The sequence below is a fragment of the Polistes fuscatus genome, unplaced genomic scaffold (genome assembly GCF_010416935.1).
Source record: "Polistes fuscatus isolate 324 unplaced genomic scaffold, CU_Pfus_HIC Scaffold5, whole genome shotgun sequence".
NCBI lineage: Eukaryota > Metazoa > Arthropoda > Insecta > Hymenoptera > Vespidae > Polistes > Polistes fuscatus.
In genome coordinates, this window is record NW_025113129.1 from 8,355,978 (window position 1) to 8,371,439 (window position 15,462).

General features: G+C 34.4%; 1 protein-coding gene across 1 annotated transcript; it reads right to left on the bottom strand.

The window, feature by feature from the left end:
• Window positions 1-8,873: 8,873 nt before the first annotated feature.
• LOC122522119 (mitochondrial sodium/calcium exchanger protein-like) lies at window positions 8,874-15,251 on the bottom strand. The gene is made up of 8 exons (XM_043642929.1): window positions 15,235-15,251; window positions 14,737-15,062; window positions 13,268-13,348; window positions 12,107-12,430; window positions 11,086-11,204; window positions 10,595-10,748; window positions 9,006-9,247; window positions 8,874-8,945 (listed from the first exon to the last, which is right to left on the bottom strand). The coding sequence occupies exons 1-8, from the start codon at window positions 15,249-15,251 to the stop codon at window positions 8,874-8,876; spliced, it is 1,335 nt and encodes a 444-aa protein (XP_043498864.1).
• Window positions 15,252-15,462: the final 211 nt, after the last annotated feature.

Below are 15,462 nucleotides of genomic sequence, written 5' to 3' on the forward strand. Positions count from 1 at the left end.
TTGAGAGGAAAGAAAGGAAAAAGGCTACTGAGTAGTAGTTTACTGAGTAGCTCATATTGACGTAGCAGTTTTAAGCATCGCTATTTTTGCGGCTTATCGTTGGCCTAGATGAATCTCGAGAAAGAAAGCACGTTTAATCCCTTTTCTAGAATAACTTTAAAAAGAACGTGATTCTTTCCTTCTCGTAAATTCACGAGACTATGACTTATGTGTATTCTATGAGAAATTTTTCAAAGTGTACTTTACGAGTGTTAAAAAATCGATAGGTAGGTTTATTTTTTCGAAAGAATGGATCGTATTAAGTTATTTTCTTTGTATCGTTTTTTTATCGATCTTTCTCCATTTCTCGGTACCGTACTTAATCGCAATCTAGCAGTTTGTATCCGGCTGACATATTGCCAAGTGAAAGCTATTCGAAGTAAAGGGCCTTTGCGAAAGAATCTGGAAAAAAAAACAATTCTACGATGTTCGTTGCCCGTTCAAAGTGTCTCGTCGTTTTATTGACAAAATGCTTCGTTCTTTTGTCGTATTTATTATTGAAAGAAATACGTGTCTGGTGTTGATAAAAGTAGTACTTTGTTGGAGTCTCATAAATTTCTAATTTTATTGGTTTCCTTTGGTACTGCTAAAGGAAACTATAGATCGTTATATGTACGAGACTTGAAAGATCAAATGTGATTAATTTACAAGTGTCATCGGGAAGTACTTTTTTTAAGTTCAACCAATCGTAACTCTTTATTACTATTTTCATTTCCTTTACGTATATGTATATATGCGACTATGGCAATCGTATAGAGATCGAATGTTCGGTCAATGCACATTTCTCGCACGTGCCGATATTATATCATCGACGGAAAATCAGAATTGCAGTGTGCATGAATTCCCATTAATGAGGTAATCTCTAGATACGACGCGTAACAAATGAATTGCACCTGTGCACTGCGATACGCTCGAGAATCGTGTAATTTTCGAATATGCGAACGAGCGCATGATAAAGGTAAATCGTTTGAAAGTTTCGTTGGTGTTTTGTCATTGTTATCGATGTGATTTTTCAGCAGAACGAAAGTGGACTTTCAGAGAGAAAGAGAAAGCTTCGTCCATTTACGTGCACTCTACTAAAATATAAGAACACTCTTCATATATTTTATAGAAGCTAGACGGTTTCGGTACTAAATCGTATGATGTCTATTTACGCGTTATTCATGCTATTTAGTAAAGTGTCTCTTTTTTTGCTCATATTTGCATGCTTTTACATAGTACGAACTAAATTTGTAACATTTTTGTATACGATAATATATAATTATTAAATTTATTCATACAAATATAATCGTTTCTCAAGTTGATGTACGATTAATGTAAATTACGTTGATCTAAAATAATCAAAATATATTGTGATCATTGAAATCAACGAGAATTACTAGTCTTATATAAAGTTTTAATTAAAAGCAGGTTAATATATCGAATAGAAAATTCCACGACTATAATATTCCATTATTTGATTCAAGTAAGTACAATTGCTAAATCGTACTTTGCTCTTTCGCAATACGATCGTTTCAATAATAGCTTATACTTAATCTTCGTGAGGAATCGTTCAAGCGCATAGCTATTAATTGAACTGAAGTGGTCTAGGAATCTAGGAATGATTCGTCTGAAATATGCGTCGTAATTTTAAGACGTGGCTGTTTTAACAGCAACGTTGGTGAAATTAAATTCGCGATTTAATTGCAGATTTGTTAATGCGTTTATCGTATGTATATTTCCATAAAATATAGAAAGAAAATATGAATTTCGAAATGATATTATTCTTTCATCTTTATTTTTCTTTATTTTGGTTTCACATATAAACGAAAAAAAATAAAAGGAAGAGTAAACGAAATTTAATTAGATAAAAAATAAAACTACAAGGATTCATATGCGAACTCGTTAACGAGTCTCTCTCTCTCTGCCTCTCTCTCTCTTTATCATATTTAAGTTGAAAGTAGAAAGAAGCAAAAGAAAAATCTGGCTAAAACTCGATCAAATGTTTATTCTATTATATTCCTTTTCTTTTGCACATATATTAAACAAGAGTAATCGATGGTGATATTTATATTAGATCAAATTTACTCGTAAATTTCTACGTTTCTAATATTTATTCAAATAATTTATATATGTTTTTTAATCAATATTAAATACGTGCTTAATCAATTATCGTGATAGGATTACGTATCGATACGTCTAACTCGTGCAAAATCAGATCACTGGCAATTATATTAAGTTGTTTTTAAAGTTTCCCATTGGCTAAATCAATTTGGACGAACGTCCAACAATTATTGTGAGCCAACTAGACTTCTTGCTTTCCAAATTGTTCGACTTTATGATTTTCCCACAATGGGGAGATAAAATAAAGAATGAGCTAACATACATGCTTTATTCTCAATGATGTTTCATCTACGAGCATAGAAAATCTTTGACTACAAATGCTTTGAAGCAAATACTCTGCGTGAAAGCCTCGTTATTTCTCGTTCGTATGGAAGAAACCAGACAAGAATCTTCTATATGGATGTTGGGCACCGATCCAGAATCTGGACAAGAAGGGTTCATCCCTAATATATTACGCATCGAAATTCTTTTTTTCTTTACTCGTATGAATATCGTTAAATTTTACTGAACATTTTTACAAGTTCAATGAGGCAGTTTGGATTGCATGGAATCCTGGATACTTTTACATACAAAGTTGAATTATTTATACATTTAATTTATTTTAATTAATTCTTCTGACATGCAACTTTATGTATCCTATATAGATATAGGATTTAGTTTTGTTATATTCTATATGGTTTTATCGAAACAAATCAGCCCTTGTAATTTTGTATGTAACGTGTATCCGATTTAGAAAATCCCTAACAATATATAGTAAAAAAGGGATGAGGGGACACGGATATTGTGGAGGGTATTCTTCTGGCTTGTTACTATTCAGTATCATCGTGATCTCCACCCTCAAATAAACACCCCGTCTGAAAGGAATGTGAGTTCTCGTTGGCACGACCATTTTTGTCAGAGATTTTTCGATGGAGTCTGGGCAAAGATCCAGTATCTATCTGATTCCAGGCTCGACTTGATATCCATCTAATCGATCCGGTCTGACTTTTTTTGGCACTTTTTCATTTCACGATACGTAGTTTCAAAATTACTTGGCAATGGAAGGATTTCCTATAACTGTTAAATAATAATATAATCAATGCAATCATTCGTAAATATTTTTTCTCGATGATTAATGTTTATTTAAATGCGTTTTAGGGTGGTTCCATTAATATAAATTTTCAAACGTACATAATTTTCCTATATACTAATCGATTTTTCTGACAAATTATTTCGAAGTGACATAATAATTTACTTAATATATTTATATATAAAAGGTATGTAATATTTAATCCAATGTATATGTGTTTAAACTTTCTGAGATATAAGTAGAGTGCATTAGAGTATTAAAATAATTGTTAATTAATCGACAGAAGTGTCCTGCAGTCATCAATGAAGACTAAAAGTAAGTATATTTTCCTATCAAACATTTCTATGATAACTTTAATGGTTTTTTATTATAACGATGATATTAATTGTTCTTTTTCTTTTTCTGTTTCAAAACATCATTGCAATGGAGCGCGTAGGCAATGAAGTACTTGCGTGTTGTATCGTTAAAATAAAATATAAAAGAATCAAAAAGTAGAGTCGTATATAAAAGTTTCGTTCACTCGGTTAAGAAATTCGCAAGTTTCTAGTTTTTGGTTTAAAAAGTTTTATTCATCGTCATTCTAAGGGTAGGAGACCCGTCGTGCATTCATCGATGAAGATTTGAAGTGAGTATATTTTTGTATTAAATAATTCCATAATATTTTCAATGGTTTTCATTTATAATAATGATACTAATAGTATTGTTTTTTTATTTCTGTTTCAGATTGCAATCGTGCGCGTAGCAATATACGGGAGTGTTGTATCATTTAAATGTAATTAAAATCACGGATTAGAAGCACGTTCGTTCGTTAATTTCAATTCCGCTAACTATTTTTGAAATTTATATATTAAATTAACTGCGACCAAAACAGTAATTGTATTAGAGTTTGTTTGAGTAAAGTTGTATTTTTATCTTTAAACAGTCGCACAGACTGTTCGCGTATTAAAGTCAGTGCATCAATGAAGATTTAAGATTTTGAAAAAGTATGAAATTTGTTTGTTTCAATTGACTGCGTGCAATTCAGTCAATTTTGAATTAGTTGTAGAGTCAGTGATCGGGCGTAAAACAAATTAAAATCAAACGCAAATTAGAGTCAGTGTTGTTCGTCGCATAATCTAATTTCGGTTTCGCGATAAGAAACTTACCTATAGTTCTTTATTTTCGTTAATAACGCGTTATTAGATTCACGTGAGATGCATCACCATGGTGCCACTGTGCTTCATCTCGTTGCACAGGAATGCATTGTAAGTATTCATTTTAATTTACATTTTATTCGATTTTTTTTTTTATATGATTTTATGTTGTATTGCAAATAGCTTATCATTATGTTCTATTTCATGTTATAAAAACAACGATGGATTTTTTTCCTTTTCAAAGATGTGGAACGAGTTTTTTGATGGATTTTTGGTGGATCTTTGATGGATCTTCTTCAATACCAAATCGAGGAACTCTTTGATCGTCAGACCAAAATATTTGCTGCGAAGTAGGAGTGTTTTGGATCCATTGTAGAACTTATTATTCAGTGAGTCAAAAAATTTAATGTCCCTCCAGTGCTCAATCACCGAGGATGAAAGGTCCTAATCGGCACGAGTTACTGGTTGTAATTTTTGAAATTTAATATTGACGAGCATATGAGTAATTCCTTTTTAGGAGTTACTCATGATAATTGTATATTGTATTGTTTATTTTATTAGTTTAAGATAAGTCTTCTTGTTTCATCGGTTAAATTTATTTAATTAATAGTGCAATAATTAATGCGCTTTATTGAACACTTCGTGTTTTTCTCGCGTTACTACTGATGAAACAAGTAGGAAAATCTCGTTTACATGTTAATCAATTATTAGATTAGGATTTTAAATTTCTAATAAACTAATTTCCCGTTTCTTGTCTCCCCTTCCATATATTCCGCGTTGTCATTTATGCAAAAAATCATAATCAGAATAATTTTTGTCGGAAGTAAAGCATCGCGGATGAAGATCCTTTCCCGAGTAAGAAAACCGTGGAACGTTCTTTCAAAAGTCTCGTTTGGCCGTGTATTTGAAAAGACTATGAGGAAAGAATGCTCGCTCCAATTTTTGTAATCCATTTCCCCAGGCGTGCGCAGTCGGAAGACCGTATAAAAACTCATTCGAGATGCGACGAAGGTTCATAATTAGAACGAGGAGTGCTGCTCGCGTCGAGCAGAAAGTCACAAAGAAGTCTTCCTTCTTTACTACCTACTACTTCTTCTTTTTCATCCCTATTTCTTCCACTTTTAAGTAAAAATACTTCTCTTGCGAAGAAGGATCTACGTGAGAATGGCTTCGACATAAAGAGTGGGAGATTTCGTTGGTTCTCTTCCTCTCTCCCTCTCTCTCTTTCTATTTACGTTGGTGAAACTTTCCTCCTCTCGAGCCATCTTTATTCATTGTTCCTATCAACGATGGGAGAAAGGGGTTTGAAATGAGTGAGAGAATACGAAGGAGAATTAAACTTTTGGCCGGAGACAATGGGCAGCTCCCTTAGCATACACACGTTGAAAAGGCTACTAACCGGGAACAATGGTAACCTTGGCAATCTCTGTTCTGTCTGTCGTAAGAGATGGTCCAGAACCGTTGCACAGCGTACCGTCGTCGTTGTCGTTGTCGAAGACGACGTTGTTCCAGCTTTAAATCCACGTGGTAGTAATGCCGGTCCAACATTAATACTACTATCTGCTTTCATATTTCGACTCGACATGGTTGTTAGACTATCTCCTCCCTTTATACTATTCTCCCTTTACGCATGTAAACGAGTTCACTACCCTCCTCGACTTACATATTTTACAGAACGTCTTCGAAAAAGGAGAAATAGGGTAGAATGTATCGAGAAAGGCAGTAGGGATTTTCACGAATTTTCCCACTACTCTCGAGATCTTAAGCCTGATACACACAATTCCACGCCCACATTGAAATTTATCGGACACTTTTATCGCATCCTTTTGTCGTTCTTACTTGAATTCCCAATGGTGATTTCTACGCTATACTTACAACGATCATAAATACGAGCCTAAAATTTTTGGCTACGATGATTATTTCTATATTTATGATGAAAATGCTCTTCTTATTATAATACAACAAGATGTAAGCCCTTGTCCCGATGAGACTTGAAGCGAAAATAGAAATAATGGTTTCGCTACAGAATGTTGATTTATAGTTTCAATATTTAGCTATTCCCTTTCTCTACTTCCTTATTTGTTTACTTACTCGTCTGTTATCTATTGTTTCCTCAGTAACTTTCGAGAACTCTACTATCTTCTAGTACCAAAACAATCTGTGCTGAATCGATTGGAGGGAGGATCATACGACGACGCGAATACACATTCAAGATAACTATTCATATTGCATTTAAAATAATCACGACAAACATTAAACAATTGTTTATTCAAGTAATGAACAGTAGTATAGAAATATTTGTTTACAAATGATATATTTATTAGGATAAATTTGTTAATTTCTAATATATTCGATTCATTACTTTTCATCGTCCATGTTTTATTACTTCCAAATATTCGACCACATTCCGCAACGGTTTCCTTCGCGATGAGGACTCTCGTTATGGTACTAGAGCGTGTGCGTTGAGATTTACGAGAATTTTGTGTAAAGTCGAAAAGGGACAGAGGAGAGAGAGAGAGAGAAAGTGCGAGGAATTAGGAAAGTCGAAGGTTTAGAATGGTTAGGGGTGAAAACAAGGCATCCCTGTTTTCAGCAAGCATAACGATGCTGTAGAGGCATCGGTACGCAGTTAATTATCTTCTATGCGAGTTTGCCTGACAACGGCTCGAACGGTGAGAGACGAGTCATTAATTTTTTACGTAATTAGGGAACGAGATATAAGACAGAGACAAACCCAAAGAAAGAGAGAGAGAGAGGAATGAAAGGAAGATAAGAGAAAGAAGAAGAGTTTTGGCGAGCCAGTAAAAGCGAATGCAAAAGAGTACTCGAAATGTGCTGATTGCATTACCACGGAAAGACGAATGGCCGTTTCGGTGAATGGGCTCGTTAACTCGCACGCTTACAAATTGCCTACCATTTTCCTTTTCCTAAACCCTATCCTTCTTCTTTTTTCTTATCCTTTTCCTTTTTTCTACACCAGAGTAGAAAAAATCCGACGGATCTAGATATCCAGTTGGTGCTCTAGCAGCTCTATACGAGAGAATTCCAGACTTGACGTAGATAGCATCTCGTTTTCATAACCGGTTTAGAGTTATCATGTTGGCTTCCTCTGTAAATTAACTTTGCATAATTGAGCTGGTTTCTGCTAAAGAGTAGATAATCTCCGTTTTGGTGCCCTTGGTGTAGGCGCGAATATTCAGATTGACCTCACCCCTCGCCCAGTTCACCCCTTTGCTCGAACGCATTTCGATAACACATTATCATCGATTCCGATCGATGCCATCATGAATCACGATTCAAATTAACTCTCACCGATATTCTCTTGGCGATAGCCGTCACGCTATTATATCCTACTTATTTCATAACAAATATATATATATATATTTCTCTCCTTGTTGGTAATATAAATTCTTCTTTCATCTCATATAAATTATATTTGTATAGTAGGTAGATGAAAAAAAAATGTTTCGAGAGACGAGAGAATACAGTCGTATTGTTTGTTGACTCGTTTTGAAGATTAGACCCTTTTCCTTGTTTGAAGAGAAGACTCTTCTTTAAATTACAAAAGGGTTCATAAAAAGTGTCTCGACGTGACAACGATGGTTTTTCTCTCGTCCCTTCTCTAATAACAGATTCAATTACACTCGTGTACACCGCCAACGAGAGAGATTCTCATGATGTACAGAAGCATGCAAAATGTAAGAAGACGAGTAGAGTTACCGAAGGCTAGTGACTACGAACGTGACTCTTATTTTTACCTTATCGTAGCCACGTTTTATCTTCGCCTTTACCTTTGGAACCAGTGACCTCGTCCCCAAGGAAATGTCCGAGAACGATCTAATAAAGCTATGGGACTTTTCGCTTCTATACCGCTTGCCCAAATATTTTTTTATGCCTTCCATATAAAAGCCGTAAGCGGCAAAATTGGGGATTCTTTATCGATGATCGAAAGAATATTTTGATACCCCTATATTTTATCGAATTTCTTCGAATTTCTTCGAATTCCTTCTTACTTCATCGAATATCGACAAACCCTCGAGCCTGACGTTTTTTCTTTCATTACAAAAATCGGACGATTTTTGTAATGAAAAATATTTAATGTTGGTTAAAAAAAAAGAAAAATTACGCAAATTAGAAAATATTTTTAACGTCGATATTTCGAGTTTTGAATTCAGGTCACGTTTTCATCTCGTGCTTTTTCTTAATCTGAAGAAATTGAACAGCAGTTCGAATAGAAAAATAATTATATTTAAACGAACGATTGATTGATTTCCCCGGATTAAATAAGTGACACTAAGAAATTCGTATTATTAGAAACATAATTTATTCTTTCGTTCGATAAGAGTAAGTACCATCATTCGAGTGTTACAAATATTCTTTCACATTTCTACCATAATGGTAATTCCATCGACATCGATCAATCCATAGATATACCATTAACGTAAAGAGTAGGTAAAAAACGCATCAGCATTTCCATATAACATTTCGTACGTTACGTTCCAAGAGAACGGTAGATTAGGTTCGATTATTCATCGGCCGTCCGGCTCGTCCGCACGATGATCTATTCCTAGGGGATGAATAACGTGGAATTCGCTGAGAAACTGAATGAGAATGAAAACCAAATATAACGAATAAAGAAGATATCCGTAGGAACGTCGTGCCATTGCTCCTGTGATGTTCAAGTAGATGATCGTGGTCAATAGTGAACACAATAGGAAAGTCAGACAACCCGGTGCCATGTTGCTTACACGAATTTTCGTCCTTAAATCCGGAGAAGATGCGGCTGATATTCCATAAGTCAATCCAAGTCCTAATAAAGTATTAAATATAGGACCACCAAAGCAAGCCGCATAACCCATTTTAGGAAAACCTTGCTGAGCTATCGTTATATTGGATATAAAATCTGTAACAAGATTTTTATTGATAATTTTCCATTCTCGGAATAAAAAAATAACTTTGTAAATTTTCTATCGTTCTCAACTTCAATATTACATGTCTGTGCGTGAGTGTGTACGTAGGTTCACAACCATACAATTATATTCAGAAAACAGGTAATGCTACTCGAAATAGAAAGTATTTTCTATATTTGACATACGAAATGTAATTATAGATTCTGTTTGCCCTGATTGAGCTTTAATTAGGTATTAATTTAATGTCATATGCACGAAGATTGAAAGATTTTTAAATGTGATATGATATTCTATTATGACATTCTTTGTCGATTATAGAAACTTTTCAAAATAATTGAAATCGTGTTTTCTTTTGTTCTTTTAGTAAAAAATGTAATTTTATCATAAATACGAGGAAACAAAATTATTATTGACGTCAAACTTTCTTGAACTTTCATTTAACTTGCTTCGAAATGTAAATAGAAACTTCGGTTTTTTTCTCATTTTTTTCTTTCGGTACAAAATATGCATGCTTGAAAAAGCTAATTCGGTGTATACTCGTATTAACAATAAACGTCGTCGTATGAACGGAAATAATAGAATTTAAACGAGATGCGAGGTATTGGATAAGTTCCGATTTCAAAGCGATAATTGAGACGTCGAAATGAGCGATACCCAAGTACAGTAGGAATGAAATTACGATGCTTTGAGGTAAAACGACGTAGTTAAGAAAGTTTTAATTTGTTTGGCCGGTAAAGTGGACGAACAATTCGATAAAAAAAGAAAAGAATGCTGTACCACTTGGAAAGGACAATGAAATACTTAGTAGAAGGATTAATTAACGTTCCTTTAATGACATCTTTCCTTTTTATCTCGATTTGTAATTCCTATTTGTGATATTTAATAATTATTGTTCGATATATCGTTCTATCTTTTCTTCTTATTTTTTATTTTGGTTTTTTGGAAAAAAATGTATGGAAACGTTTGCTTTACATCCGAAAGTGATTAATTTTTACATCTCGATTGAAATATACCTCCGTTCGTGAAAAGCTATTTGTAATATAGTATACCGTTCTATCAACGAGCGTTTTTCCATCGATCGACTTTTTTATTTATTAGTCTTTTTTTTATCAAATGATCGATGTTTCGCATCGAAGGAATGAATTAATTTCTGACAGAAATTGGTGAAAAATAATTCGAACAGATAATTGGAACGATTGAATCGTAAAATTTAGAGATCATTGTTATTTTTCATAAGCCATGAGATATCAAAACGGTCGTTCAGTGTTAGTTTTTGTAAACGCTGATAAGTACGTACGTTCGCTTTCTACTTATGAAATACATTTTTCATACTAACTCACCCCCGATGCTATTACCCACGGCAAGAAACGTGATTCCCAGCATGGCGTCCGAAATACTGCAGGCAAATCCTATGCATCCCAACACGGCCATTACTTCTCCAGCCACCAAATAAACTGCTAGCATACCAAAAAAGAATCCGAAGAACGCAAAAACCTACATTTATTAATTCGGAGATCACCTGTCAGGCATTTTTCTCTACGATGAAATGTTAAGAAGAATAAATGTTTTAGCGTTTTTTCGAAACGGTAAAAAAAAAGGCTAGACTCGCATCGAGATAAAAAAGTGTTGTAGTATTTTTTCCAAATTTAAAAAACAAAAATTTGACTAGTATCCCCATAAAATCCTTTAATATCATAAAAAAATATTTTAGTATTTCAAACAAAATTCTGAAAAGAAAAACTGACGAGACTCGTAATATGAAACTCAAATATTCTGAAAAGATATTTCAGTAATATTTGAAAGTTAAAAACAAAAATTTGAAGAAACTTACATTATGATACTTTGGTATGCGATCCGCGTGGGTCGTTAGAAACACAATTACACCTATTAGAGTCCCGAAAGCGAAGAATATCGGTAGTATCGGCACCATGCCAACTTTCACTCGCCAGACTGCAAAGGAACGATGAAAATTAAATGGAGGTCAACACTTCTGATGGTTAACGATCGTATCGTATCGTATCGTCGACGATTCGTGATTAACGCCTCTAGAGTTTCGTGTAAAATGAGCGGAAACGAGTTGACACGATATTCGTGTCGAATTTACAAAGTAGAAAGATTTGCACTTTTCATTCTCGTCCCCTAACGATTGATCGTTACGATATTTTTTATTCGGTAAAATCTAATACTCGACTGCAAAATGTGTACATACGTACATACAACGCGAATATTTTTAGTCATTCATCGACGATACGTTTCATTCGTCAAGGCTTATTTCCGTTTGACGTATTTTCTTTCAAACTTTTATATCAACAGAAAAATTCATGCGTGCGCGTCGATAAATTACTCGATGCATCCATCGGACGGAAAACTCTGACATTCGCGATATTTTTAAAAAATTTTTCTACGCGAACAATTTTATTGAACGAACCCTTTAATTGAATTACCATATCAATTAATCGACTGCAACGAGATTAAGCGTGAGATTTATTGAAGAAAAGGAAACATCAAAAAGAAAAAGAGAAAAAAAAGAATAGAGAAAGGGAAGAGAAAGGAGAAAAAAGATGCGGAAACGGAGAAACGCGTTTGTCACGTAATATTAGGTCGTACAGCTCGGAGGAGTCATGAGCCATAAGGAAATTAAATGCGAATTAAATTTCCCCTGAACGTGCTGGGAATGTTTCCCCTTCTTCGTGCGCAAAATCATTTCTTCGAGGATTCAAGGCGGCCGTCGTTTATTGGTACACGTAAAAAGAAAGGAAGAAAAGAAAAAAAAGAAAAAAGAGAAAAATAGTAAAAAAGAAAAGAGGAAGGGCTTACTACGTGTAGGCGTCTCGAGGATTAATGCGACTAACCGTTTAATAGAAACAACGCCACCGTCGGTGTCACACACAGCTGGAAGCAATTTAGCAGCTTGGACCAACCTCTCTTTTCTGCCGTAACGTTTACAACGGGTATAAATAATTGTAGAAGAAACGTGGCCGGTGAACGTACAATCAGAATGATTTTAAAGAATCGGTTTGCTTCCATCCAATCCTCTCTTGAGATTGGATTAATATCGTAAAGAAATTCCTCGAAGAGACCTCTTGGTCGTTTGAATATTTTCTTGACTTTGTTCTCCATCTTAATGCCATCGCTACGAATTCGTGCTCTGTCCAATTCAACAGCCATCGCGACGTCTGTGTTTTGCAAATATTTTCTTTTTCTTATGATTCGAAACGAAAGTTTATTTTTTTCTTTTTATTTTTTTTTCCATTTTTACTAACAAAGTAAATAGAATTTTTTTACGGATAACCGAACATTTGGAGAAACAAATTCGCGCGTACCAACGCACGCGAACTTTTTCATTTTTGTTCGAGGAAAGAATGAAAGAATGAGAGAAAAGAAAGAGAAAAGAACAAAATATAGAAAAGTCCAGTAAAAGGAAATAATAGCGATCTACGTTAGAGAGGGTTGTCGAATAATTTAAAGGAAGGATGAAAAAATGATATTTTTTTGTAGAAGGAGAATAATCGTGGATAGAACGATTGGTATACGATACTTTTCTTAGATGCATAGGATTTAAACAAATAAGAAAAATCTAAACCATCACTATGAATAGAATGGCTTTTTAAAAAAATTATAGGTGAGTTTGATCGAGCGTAATAAAAACAAAAAGATATGGAGAACAAATAAACAACGAAAAGAAAGATGTGTAAAAACAGAAAGGAGAAAAAAAAATAATAGAACAAGTACAAAAAGGTAAGGAAAGGGAATTGGTACCGAGTTTGGCTCGAAAGCCAAAAGGACGGCTCCTCGTGGGAATCCGTGGGATGGCGATAGCGTTCGTATCTTTGTTCAGCAGATAAGCATGTAATACATCTGGATCCGGTACGCTTGGGATTCTACCTGAAAGCACGGAAGCGTGTCTCGGAGAGTAAAGGGATAAAAGGTGAGAGAGGAAAGGGAATGGATACTTTCCACGATGGTGTATTCCTCTCAACGCTCGTTTTAGAACAGGCAGAAACGAAACATACTTTTCACTTTTTCCTCTCGAGTATCACAGGCTTGCATTATCACGACATTGGCGATGAAGAGAACGTAGAGGAGAATAAGACCTGCAATTATGAACGGTATCAGCATTGAAAGAGCAATTTATCGTAGGATGATACGGGGGAACGTTTGAAATTCTCGCGAATTTACTCTTGTTATTTCCTTTATCTTTTAAATCTAGCGAAGATAGAATCGTTATATTTTTCTAATGAAGTTCGTATTCGAATAAAAGTTAGATTTGTTTCGATGATAAAGAGAAAAGTATTGATACTACGTTTTATATCTCATATCATGTTCGTAATAAAATCGTGATGCATCGAATGCTAGATAGATATGTACATATATACGTATACATAATATCGGGCATAAATGAGAAGTGTTCAGAAATCACGGGAGAAATTAAAAATACGTTTGCACTCCTTTTGGATAATGAGATGAATACTAGCGACAAGTTCTACCCGCTCTGACGACGTCTTTAGATGAGTGAATTTAGGTCATCGCGTTTTACGATACTAAATTTGCGTGAAATTCAAATCTTTCCCTGATCTGTGGATGCATACGTACTCGCTTGATTACAATTGGACTTTCCGATAATGAAGTCTCTTGTTTTTATTTTCTTATTTTCTTACCTCGCGAACTTCCTCTCAAAATAATAACTTTAACTATTCGGGTTACCTGGAAAGTTCATGCCGATCCATATTTTTCATCTAGAACACATTTTTACCTAAATCGTTACGAACTTTCCCCACAACCTAATCGTATAATCATTGGATTAATCGAAAAATTTGGAGAAAAGTCGTATACAATATATTTAAAAATTATAATCGGATAAATTAAATTTATTAAACAAAACGATCTGTCTGGGCGATCAGATTTTGGTTTCTGCTCACACAAGAACAAAATTCATTTCGTTTTACGTTAAACCGTACAAAATTGATCTTATATCACAGCGAGTATCAAAAAGTTCTTTCACGAGTATTAGTAGAGTCCGAGAAGCATGCGTGACGCTCGTCGAAACTGGCTATAAATAATCCGATCCAATTTACGGCGGGTGAAAATCTGTGCTTGGCACGACAGAAACTATGCGAGAAAAGTGAAGAAGAGAGGAGAAAGAACGAAAAGAAAGAAAGAAAGAAAGAAAGAAAGAAAGACTAAGACAGAGAAGAAAAAGGAAAAGAAAAAGAAAAAGAAGAAGAGAAATTGCTGGAAAGTCTTCGAACGTCAGATTGCGTGGCTCACGTTGGAAAGCGAATTCTCTTTGGTCGACTTAATTAAATTCATCTACCACCGTTTCACCCTCCTTCGAACCTCTTTTAAAATTGTTACGACAAGCAATTGATTCTTAGTAATAGGAGTAGTAGTGGTAGTAATAATAATAATAATAATAATAATAATAATAATAATAATAATAATAGTACTACTAGTAGTAATGATAGTACAAAATAATTCGTACTTATAGCTTCCCATAGATAAACTCTCTCGTCCAATACAATATAAGTTATCCAGCAGACAGCCGCTATGTAAAAGCATGTATCTCTTATCAAAGACTTCAAGTGTACACGAAAAGGCTTGATCATAGCAATGGAACCGGCGATCACTGTTGTCACGAAGACTCCCGCGCCTATCAATTCTGTGAACATGATTATAGCATCTTTGCTGCCGGACACAAGAGACGTGAAAATGTCAGGCGCTCCGTTTCCGAATGTCAATATCGTCACACCGGCAATATTTTCTGACAAACGCATTATATTAGCTATCACTGCTAGAGATGGACAAAAGCTGGAACAAAGATAATGCCAAAGAAGTTTCATTAATTCAACATTTTTTCTTTTATATCTCGAATGAACGATATTTTTTATGAAATTATTTTGATTTTTAATAGTCCCGTATTACTCTTCTTTTTACGAATTCGAGTCATTTTTCTATGAATATCTTCTCACGCATATCTCACATTTCCAAAGATGTCATGTCTTTTACAACATAATAATAATTATTACACGTGGGAATGGTAGATGCGCAACCATAAAACTTATTTATCGTTAATGATCTGACGGGAACTAGTTCGTTCAACGTAGCTAGACCGTTGATTGGTCTTGATTTTTAGTGTTTTCGTATTTTAACATTTTTACGATACAATATGATATTAGAACTTTACGCATTGTTAGAAACAGTGAAACGA